This window comes from Aegilops tauschii, chromosome 6 (genome assembly GCF_002575655.3).
Source record: "Aegilops tauschii subsp. strangulata cultivar AL8/78 chromosome 6, Aet v6.0, whole genome shotgun sequence".
In the NCBI taxonomy this organism is placed as follows: Eukaryota; Viridiplantae; Streptophyta; class Magnoliopsida; order Poales; family Poaceae; genus Aegilops; species Aegilops tauschii.
The window spans coordinates 395,777,150-395,788,280 of NC_053040.3; the positions used below are offsets into that span (position 1 = coordinate 395,777,150).

General features: G+C 42.7%; 1 protein-coding gene and 1 pseudogene across 1 annotated transcript; one reads left to right on the forward strand and one right to left on the reverse strand.

Moving 5' to 3' along the window:
- The window catches only part of LOC141026115 (leucine-rich repeat receptor protein kinase HPCA1-like), a 139,235-nt pseudogene that overhangs the window by 6,204 nt on the left and 121,900 nt on the right, over positions 1-11,131 (forward strand).
- On the reverse strand, positions 9,327-11,109 carry LOC120976539 (cytochrome c oxidase subunit 1). The gene has a single exon (XM_045229994.2). It carries the CDS (start codon positions 11,040-11,042, stop codon positions 9,468-9,470), a length of 1,575 nt encoding a protein of 524 aa, XP_045085929.2. The 5' UTR covers positions 11,043-11,109; the 3' UTR covers positions 9,327-9,467.

The following is an 11,131-nucleotide window of genomic DNA, read 5'->3' on the forward strand; positions in this document are numbered from 1 at the left end:
TGATCGCTTAGAGCCCCTTTTCCATCAATAGGTACTCCCAAGGCGTCGACCACACGGCCTAACATGGCCTTTCCCGCTAGAACATCCATAATAGATCCAGTGTGTTTGACAAGATCTCCTTCTTTAATAGCGGTATCACTACCAAAGACAACAATACCTACATTCTCATTCTCAAGATTTAAGGTGATTCCTTTCACACCGCTGGCAAATTCCACCATTTCTCCTGCTCGAATCTCGTTCAATCCATAAACATGTGCAATCCCATCTCCAACTGAGACCACTCGACCGATCTCATCCACTTGAAAATTCGTGTAAAAGTTGGTCATTCTACTTTCTAATAGAGTCGTGAGTTCCACAGCTCTGGGTGAGAATTCCATACTTTAACAAATTAGATGGATGATATTTTGAAGGGAGAAATCCGCTTTCAAGAAAAAGATCTTTACTTCACACATTCTCGATTTGAATTATCATTTGGTGAACCGGGCATCTCGGACAAAGACAATAACAAGAAGAGATGGGAAGACCCTTCGCGGTCCTGCTCCTTGGTCTCTACCTTGCTTATCGCCCCTCGTAGGGGCCAGCGTACCCATACCGAAAACAATTTACTCTTTTTATGGGCGCTTTCGACTAGGCTCTCGTTAAGGAATCGGCCCAAACAAGACCGAGATTCCCGCGAGAATTGCTACGCTACCTGCAGTGAAATTGCAAGAATCACTTTATACGCTATTTCGAAATCGAATGAATTGAGCAACTGTATTTCCCCAGGTTTCCATTGAAAAGGGGCTTTTTTTGTATGCAAGTGATGATCGATTGGCGGAGAAGCCGCTCCCGTGTGGGGTGGCCGTGAGAATGATTCCGAGTCTTCCTGACCAGACCCATGTGGACCTTGTAAATAAATAGGTTTGTAAGTGCCTAGCTGAGTAATAAGATAAGTACCTTTGCTAATAATCCAAAACCTTTCATCTTCTCTTTCTAGATATAGCAGCCTACCCATATTGATAGTGGAATTATTGATCTCCTCTTTCGGATAGCCCATTTTGAATAAGTGTTATGGGTAAGGGCTTGACCTACCAGTTGAATGGAATCTACCGTTCTTTATGCTCTCGCTAGCTTTGAACTTGTTTGTACCAGTAATCAAACCCAGAATCTCATTTCCCATTGCTTTCATCGCATAGAGCCAGATGCCGCATCCATAGGCCTATTTAGTAAGTGGGGTGTATCCTTGGTGACACTTGAGAAATAATCCTATACTTCCAATAACCCACTACTTCCTCCACGGATGGTACATGGAAGGCATCTGCCGGAACTAGAGGCGAGCACTTTTCAATCAATTACGAGAGGCATTCGCTTCTCTGATCTTTAATAAGCGAAGCAACGAGCCTAGTAGGGGAAATACCTTCCTCAGGAATGTCATCAAAGCCAGGTTCTCCAATCGTAAAAGGGAATATTCCATGGCACAAGGGTTGTTTTTAGGTGTTGTCCTCGGCAGACCACCACAAAAGGTCCGAATCAGGCGAAACTTCTTTTGGTGCCAGCGAGAAGTAGTAACAAGAACTCCTCCTCTATTCAATATCAGCCTGCTTTAGGTCTAGGTCATAATGAATTTTCTGATACCTTCCTTCGTCCATAGATCAGCGTTTTGCTTCTGTCCCGTGATGAAGAAGGATAGAAGAATGGTAAGATAGGACCGTATTAGTGAGCCGTGGGAAAAGAATTTTTTCGTACCTTGATTGGACCCACCCAAAAGCAATAGGAATCCCTTTCTCCTCCTATAAGGAAATCTCGTCGTTTCACTCTTCTTCAAGTACCATCGGATTAGTCAACTCAAACGCTAAGAGATTACTATAGAACCAAGGCGGCTTTGAGGCTGGCTCCACTCTCCAAATAGAGCAGTTACTTCGTTGATGACAAGAACCCCATGTCCACTAGCCGTTCATTTCTTCGACTCGATGCCTCCTCATTTGATCCCATTCCCATATTAATAAAAGAATTAGGGCAATGTGAGGGAAAAGAATGCCAAAAGCATTTAGAGATTTGACTGGGATTCGTTCTGGCTCAGATGGCAAGGGATTGCTATAACTATTTTGAGAAGCATTAATGAGATCTCTTTTTTCACAAAGTGATATGAAAAATCATGCGGAAGAACCTATAAGTAAAAATAATTCTAGATTCCCATCATACATTACCAAACTTCCAAATAAGAATAAGCTAAAAATGGATAAATACCTTAAGGAACTGGAAGCAGACCCTGATTATAAAGGGCAACCTCCTAAACCATCAGTATTCCTTGTAGGTGACATTGAAACCATTCCCTTGTTGGATCAGAACTAGGTTCCCGCAGAGATAATAGAATCCAAAATCTTCCCCGCCACCACGCTTATGCAGCCGCCTTTATGACTGTCAATTCAGACAAGAAACTATCAAAGATTTATATTAATCATTATAGTTCCCACGAATATATAAAGACGCACCCATCATTTTATGATCGAAGTGATTGTGTACTCCAAGCATTCATAAATGGAATACTTTCTGTTGTAAGCAAACAAAGAAAGTCACTAATTATTTACTTTCATAACATGAGTCGATTCGATGGTATTCTGATGACCCAACATCTTAGTAAGTTTCACCCCGACTTGAAAGTGGATACTGTAATGCGAAATGGTATTATGTATGAGGTTGCTGTTTCTAGACGTGTTCAGGACGGTAGGAATAAATCACGTCTCCTTTTCAAAATGCGGTGTTCGTTGTTGATTCTCCCTGATTCGTTAGCAAACTTAGCTAAACAATTGTGTTAGGAATAAGAAAGCGATGTCGGCGGAAGAAATACAAAGAAACCTATCACACTTTTGTAGTATAGACGCGGTGCACCTGATTTTATAGGCATCAGAATGGGTTTATCTTGGAAGATCTTGACTTCTCCGTGCCTTCTACCTCCGACACATCATATCTCCTATGCCGACCTCGTACTTTTGATCACTTCTTCCTTACGAATTGTATCTATTACGAATTGTGTCTATTTAAGATTTTTCTCGATTGATATTCATTTTTTCATCTATCTCATGAAATTTCCCTTCTATTAAGCGATAAAGAGCAATTGACGAAGTCAACAGGAAGTCCGTCAGATGATGGTATGGATCGAAGGAATCCTCCTATCTTCGACTGAACACCCTTTTGCTGGGATTTCGCATTCCTATTCCGATTGGCAGAAGCCTTTCTTTCTGTTTGTGCCGCCCTATGGCGATTTCTTACTCAACGTTTGCACTTTCTTACCAACTCTTGTACAATTTAGGTTCAGCGTTGTTCTGACGATTAACATTTCTCTGTTTGACGGTTTTTACCTTCAACAAGCTTTGTTGCATCACTTCTCGATTGCTTTAGTGCTCGGAGAGTAAGCATAGCATATTGTCAGCTAGTTATTTATTGATAGCAAACAGCTAGTAGGTCAAGCCGGAGCCTTCACTCACTCAGCTTGGGTCAGCACTGTATCTCTAATTGGCGGAGACGAACTCCAATCCACCCACTTCATTTGTTTCCCAAGGAGGGTCATCAGCGAGTCCGCTCTCCCCAAGGTAGTTAAAAGGCGTAGGTACGCATTCCCCTGCACCAATGTACCGAAGCACTTTACCTTTAATCACTAGATGGGCTCGATCCAGGGTCCTATTTTCGTTCTCCATGACTTCAAAGCTGCTTCTCTTTATCAATTCTGGACAGTTCTATAAACATTGGTACCAGGGGTTCTATGACCAAAAATCTTTTTTCTCTCCTGGCGTTTATGTATTTATTATCGCTGTCTAAATGCGATGACTGTCGTCAGCAAGTATCCAGTGCCCATAGTCGAAGAACTCCTGGATGTCTGGTGCCTCATGGTTTTCTAAACCCGATCTCAGAGCTGGTTATCACCAGATTCGTATGGCAGCTGGCGATGAATTCAAAACAGCCTTCCAGACTCTGGAAGGGCACTACGAGTACAAGGTCATGTCCTTCGGCCTTGCGGGAGCACCAGCCACCTTCTTGGGAGCCATGAACACACTCTCAAACAAACCCCTTCTGTGCAAATGCGCCCTGGTGTTATTTGACGACATTTTAGTCTACAGTGCCTCTCTTTAAGATCACACAATCCACTTGCAATCAGTGCTTGAGTTGTTAAGAAGGGATCAATGGCAAGTCAAACGCTCAAAGTGCTCTTTCGCTCAACGCCAGTTATCCTATTTGGGCCATACTATCAGCCAGCATGGGGTTGCCACTGAAACCCACAAAATTAAGAACATTGCCAACTGGTCTTCTCCGCAATCAGTCAAAGAAGTCCGCAGCTTCTTAGGTTTGGCCGGCTATTACAGGCGCTTCATTCGCCATTTCGGCATCATTGCAAAGCCACTGACACATCTCCAGAAGAAACATGGAGAGATCCTGAGCTTTGAGGCAACTAAAGAAACAAGATGATTTTCAGTTATATTTAAGAACAGAAGAGGAAGACAAAGCAACCCTAGGATTTCTCTGCTCCCAGTGCTTAATACGAAAAGCTCGACATAAACCCAAGGACGGGCAACCGCTGCTAAACCAGGATCTCCATCTCTTTGAATAAAAGCAATCCTTTCCATCGACCAGCCTACGAGCATCTTCGCTACTATAATGAAGGACGTTGACACTATCCCATTCTACGTAGGAGGGGTAATTCCAGAAACATCCTATCTAAAAATCATTTAGAGATAAGTTTCTATAGAAAGATAAGCGGGTGTACAAATGAACTTTCTTATGATACTATGATACTCAGATACCACTCATTGGATGGGACCGGTGGACCATTGATTGATAAAAACTAGTAAATAAGCCCTTTTCTCGCAGGTACGAGAGATTGCACAACCTTGCCTTGAACGCTTGAAGTTCTAAATAAATCTGTAGAGGAAGGCCAATTGTATCATGTCAGCAATGGTACTCTCCTGGGCTATAGACTGTCACCTGCTTCAAGGTATCTTGCTTGTGAAAGCCGAAAAAAGAAGAAAAGAATGAAATGGCGGTTCATCAGTAGTCAAAGGTGCAGACTTCATTCTTTGTTTCCTCCATCCTCTACCATTACATTTTGCTTTTTAGGACTACCTAAAGGAAATGAATAGAATGATCCATAGTCATACCTACTTGAGGGCACCGAATGCATACAGCTTACGTCAACTTTATATATATATATAATTATTGATTCCATTCACACCCTTTGGGAACAGGAAACGGAGAACTTGTTGCTTTCTTCTCTTTTTGCTGTAGCTAAGGACAACTTAGATTGAAATGATTGACTTGATCTAGGTACGTGGTCCAAACGGATAGGTAGAATTACCCAGAGGGAGCCCTAGTTTCAGCATAAAAGGAAGAAGTCGGGTCCGCGCGGTTCGCCTTTTCGAATGCAGTAGTGTTTTTGGCTTTGGCAATACCAGCTAGCTAGCTACTTACTTGTGTGGGAGTCCTATAAAGAAAAGCCTGAGTTATAGACTGACTAAAGAAATCCACCTAAGCCGTAAGTTTTTGTTACAGCTGGCACACCTGCTTGCAAACTACAAAATCTGATTCTAGTAGAAAGTGGACCAAGTCTTAAGAGAGATAAGCCGGTCTTTATACACTGGCCCTACTTCGAATTCAGTCAGTGGCCAGATGCATTGTAAGCAATTCCAGTCCCAGCTGCTGAGGTGGCATAGTCAGCCCTACCTAAGTATTGAACAAAACCAACCATTTGTATAATATTATCCTATCTTGCATATTAATTAAGACCACTTATTAGATCAAGGTTGGCATACATAGCATAGGAAGGTGGAGATCTGAAGTAATCTATATGTCCCTCAGCCAGTCATCCATTTCTCTGGATATGAAGTTTACAACATAAAAAAATGACCCTTTTCATAATGAAATCCATTACATGCCATCCAAAGAACTCTGATCTGGATTACCAGCTTTGGGGTGGAAGGACGGATCGATTGACCAAGCAACAACGATCCCTTCACGATGGTCAAGTGCGAAGGTCCCGATCGGATTGCCGATCTGCCAGTGTTGTTCGACTGATTTTTTTCATCTCAAAACCATTGATGCTGACCTGTCACTGCTCAAGTGATTTTCCTGCATGGTTCTAGGAACCAAAAGAAGACTTTGGGTAGGTCAATGATAGATTCTATGTCTATAATGGAACGTAGGTTCTTTTTAGGAGGAAGCTTAGAAGGATTCTTTTCACAGCGTAAGAACCATCGAAGAGCATGGGATTGGTATTGCTGGCAGGGACTTTAAAGTGAGAGCTTGATCACTAAACCCCTGCTGCTTTCGATCATTCCTGCTAAAGTAGTTGGCAATGACTCATTGGAAACTTCTATTGGATCTGGGAGAAGAAGAAATCCAATCAATGGGTAGGTAGTCAATTTCTGGCGAAAGCACAAACCTTTTCTCTTACTTAAGGCAATAAAATCCATTCATTTCGATAATAATCTGTTTGAGATGTGTTTTACCGAGAAGTTATATGGCTGACGGTTCTAAGCCGTTGAGTTCGTGTTTTGGTAGTTGTTGTTTTGAAGGATGGCGGATCCAGAGTTGAAGGATAGCGAGGCATACCAACGCCATGCCAACAAGAGGAACCATTCGGACTTAAAACAACCGACCTACCCCCTGCCACTTCTTCCTCTAAGTCAAGTTGATAGATTTCTGTATGAGTTTTCAAGTGCCATCTCCAGTCTAAGCGATTGAGTTCAGTGATTGTATCAAACAAAAGCCCCCTCCCGGGGCAGGTACGCGACTGTCTCTCTTCCAAAGTGTGATCATCTTCTCCAGTCTCCCGTTTCCACCTATTTTAAATGGTCAGCCTGTGCGGCATCAATTGAATTTGAATTCTAAAATAAAGTAGAATTCGGTGAAGGAACCTATTCTCTGGTATCTGCTTCGGCCATCTCATCTGGTTTCGGCCTTCTTTGTGAGCAGCTCCTAACTCGCTCGACGGGGTATGATCGCTACTGTTGATAGGTCGATCGGAAAAGAATAAGTTCCAGGACAGAATAGAAAGAAAGTACTCTAACACTTTCTTCGCCATTCTTTTCTAGGAGGAGCTCTATTTTGCTAATAAAAATGTAATGCTACCTCCCTACGGCGATTCATAACTAGAAGAACTCGTTGGCACAACCGGACCTTATTAAAGGCCTCGGCCGTCTGATCGACTGAAAGATCTTATCTTGGAGTTCTAGTATGGGTCGTCGACCCTTTCTCCTCCTCAGTAGGTGCAAACCCTGGTTCTGTAAATGATTATAACTGCCTTGGAGCTAGATAAGCAAACCTTCTTCTGTTTGAGTATGATGGATGTTACACCCACTGCCAGATACAAGCAAAAGCTTTCCAACTAAGCTAGGAGTCAGAACGAACTCATGAAGCTATCCTTCTTCTTGGATCTCAAGATTCAAATGGAATTTTATCACCCTAGATTTTGGCTTTAATTTCCACTTTATACTTGAGTTAAGCAAGGCACCAGCATGGGAGAGAAGATAGCCCCTCGGGATCGCTTACTAGCCGACCTGCTTGATTTATTTATGAGGTATCCAGATGGCACTGCACCGGCGAGGGAAAGGGAAGCTGATGAGAGCTAAGGGAAAAGTGCATTTAACGAATAGGTTCACTACAAACTGTACTATCTCTAGACCCCCTCTCTATACTCCCGCATAATATATGGATCCCCCGGATAATATTGATCCTCCAACAGCTGACATATCTTATCTAAACTCCCGGAAACTTGGGCATGGCTTTTTCGAACTTAGTTGATTTTGCAAGAAGCAACTTGAAAAGCACAAAGACTACATCTAAACAAACCTTACGTCTTCGTTCGGCTCATTCTTGCTTATCTCACCCTATTTCCTTACTTTAGCTTAGAAGTAGGCATATGGGAAGTTACACAAAGATGACTTATCGGTTGGCCTAAGCTTACTCGATTCCATTCTTTCCAATATCATATACACATAGTGAAATGCATCTATCTCCTCTCCTCCCCTTCTTTCTTTTTATCCATTTTATATACCTAGTTGAAGACTACTTCAGATTATAGGACGGGCTTTTCTACCCATTGACCGGGACCGATCACTGTGTTTGACCGCTCTTGGTATTCAGACCTTGGACTTTTTCGCTAGGAGCTAATTCATTCTTTAAGAGCTCTATACATAAAGAGAAGGCCTATTCACTTAAAGGACTGTGAAATCTACCCTATGCCACGAAAAGTCTAGGCACCTAAATAAAGTAAAGATGGGATCCCTGACCAATAGATTAAGCTATCCAATGAGTTAGGAACCTTTTTCTTCCCCCTTCTCTTCTCCGCTTTGCTCTGTTACTCCTTTTGTAGATGGTTGGTCACCACTCTTAGGCATTTTGTTCTCTGCTTGTGGTGGGTCCCCAATCTTGATCTGGTGCTGACTTAATAGGGAAACCTACCCAGAAAATGCCCCCCTTTCCGGTCCGGTTAACAAAGCCTGTAAACCAAGAGTGGAACGAAGAGCTAAAACGTCACCTTTACCCTTATCCTATTTCTTTCTTACTTGTAAACCAGACCGCCTCATTCCTTTTTCTTTCTTTGGTAAGGAAGGGACGGCTATTCCCACAGGTTGATCTTGATAAAATGTGCAGCGGTAAGCAACTAACAATCTCGATGCAGGACTGTCATTCCCATAGGTTCCTCCTCCAAAACCTTCTTAGGCGAAAAAGACTGGAAGGGCTTATTCCCACTGCTGATTACTGAGAACCTTCTACCGGGAAAGATTTCCTTCTATGCCTAGTGGTTTTTGAATTGGAAATGGGAAAGGCAGAGAGAATTTACTCAAATTCCACTATGTTATGTATACAATGATCGGGTTGCGTCTGGTATGATCGGGGTGCTTTATCTAAACTAGGCAGGATAACTTGGCTAACTTTCCTACTCTGCTAGCATCTCTGAACAGCATGTACCCTCAACCGCCGTAACGAAGGAATGAATCTATTAAGTGGGAAAGAGCCCTCGTGGCAGCTATATCCGCGAGGATTCCAAGTGTTCCAATTCATCTCGTTACAGACCCACATCAAACATGCAACTGCTTGTCGCACACTCCTGCTACTCCGACCTACGCTTCTCACATCGCATCCTTGGTCCCTAAACGACGGTATATTCTTTTTTCGGGTTCTATGAGCGTAAATGGAGACACTTCCCCCTTTTTCGACATATGAATATGCCTTGCCTCGAAGATAAAGAAATCCTGAGTAAGGAGAGAGATTCTCCACACGAACGAACGACCCGTCAGGTTCGAACTGACTTAGGTTGGACCAGGACTCACCTATCTCCACCAAGAAGGAATCGCTTTGGTTACGCAGTTCAGTTGGCGATAAAAGCCAACCTAATCTGCGGGCCGGTAGGCCAGCCAACTAACTCTTCAAATGAAGAACTTATTTCCCCACATCTATCTCTATGAAACTTCCTTCATAGTTAGGAGAGGTTTTTTTTAGCTTTTTGTCTCTTTTACCGCAGGAAGTTCTCCAAAAGTATGAAAGGCCGGAGGGATTTGTACCAACCATTCTAGTGTGGTTGGATTCTGTTCAACAGCCCAAGGACTTTCCGCACATTTTTGGTTCTTTCCACTATTTGAAGTGATTGCGACAACTACGAAGAAACGACGAATCCCAACTACGGATATATAAGAACCAAAACTGCTCAGAGAATTCCATCCAGCGTAAGCATCTGGATAATCTGGAATGCGACGTGGCATACCCGAAAGCCCTAAGAAATGCATGGGAAAGAAGGTCAGATTAACCCCGAAAAAAGTGATCCAAAAATGGATTTGGCCTAAAGTTTCAGGATATGTCCGACCAAAGATTTTACACACCCAATAGTAAAATCCAGCAAATAAAGCAAAAACGGCTCCCGTAGAAAGTACATAATGGAAATGTGCAACCACATAATAAGTATCATGTAGAGCAATGTCTAGCCCAGAGTTTGCTAGAACTATTCCAGTGAGCCCTCCTATGGTGAACAAAAAGATGAACCCTACAGCAAATAACATGGGTGTTTTGTATTGTATCGAACCTCCCCACATGGTAGCGATCCAACTAAAGATTTTGATTCCTGTGGGCACAGCTATGATCATGGTAGCTGCGGTGAAGTAGGCACGCGTATCAACGTCTAAGCCCACAGTAAACATATGATGAGCCCAAACTACAAATCCAAGAACACCTATACTTATCATGGCATAAACCATGCCTAGATACCCGAAGACCGGTTTTCTTGAAAAGGTCGATACGATATGACTAATAATACCAAATCCAGGCAGAATGAGAATATACACCTCTGGATGACCGAAGAACCAAAAGAGATGCTGGTATAATATTGGGTCTCCCCCTCCTGCAGGATCAAAAAAGGTTGTATTAAAGTTTCGATCGGTTAATAACATTGTAATTGCCCCCGCCAGTACCGGAAGTGATAATAAAAGTAGGAATGCTGTCACTAGAACGGACCACACAAAAAGTGGTAATCTATGCATAGTCATTCCAGGTCCAGGCATGTTGAAGATAGTTGTTATAAAATTGATAGAACCTAAAATTGATGAAATACCTGATAGATGAAGACTAAAAATTGCTAAATCAACTGCTCCTCCAGAATGACTGGTAATACCACTTAAGGGCGGATAGACTGTCCACCCAGTGCCGCTGCCCACTTCTACTAAGGATGAGCTTAATAGGAGGAAGAGACTTGGTGGCCACAACCAGAATGATATATTATTTAATCGTGGACATGCCATGTCAGGTGCACCTATCAGAATTGGAACAAACCAATTACCAAATCCACCTATCATCGCCAGCATAACCATAAAAAGGATCATTAAAAAAGCATGAGCCGTTATTAAAACATTATAAAGTTGATGATTCCCACCAAGAATTTGATCGCCGGGTCGGGCTAATTCCATACGAATCAGTACAGAGAAGCATGTGCCCATCACTCCTGCAATGGCACCGAAGATGAAATAGAGAGTCCCAATATCCTTGTGGTTAGTAGAGAAGAGCCATCGAACCATATTTGTCATTTTTTATTTGAGAAATGAAAACTTTCCTTATCAAAGAGGGGCCGGGGGGCTGGAAGAGAAAAGAAAGAGGGGCCCGCCCGGGGGCTGGA

What these genes read in the sequence shown, in the direction of transcription:
- LOC120976539 (XM_045229994.2), bottom strand. Translation starts at nt 11,042, where the DNA reads ATGACAAATATGGTTCGATGGCTCTTCTCTACTAACCACAAGGATATT.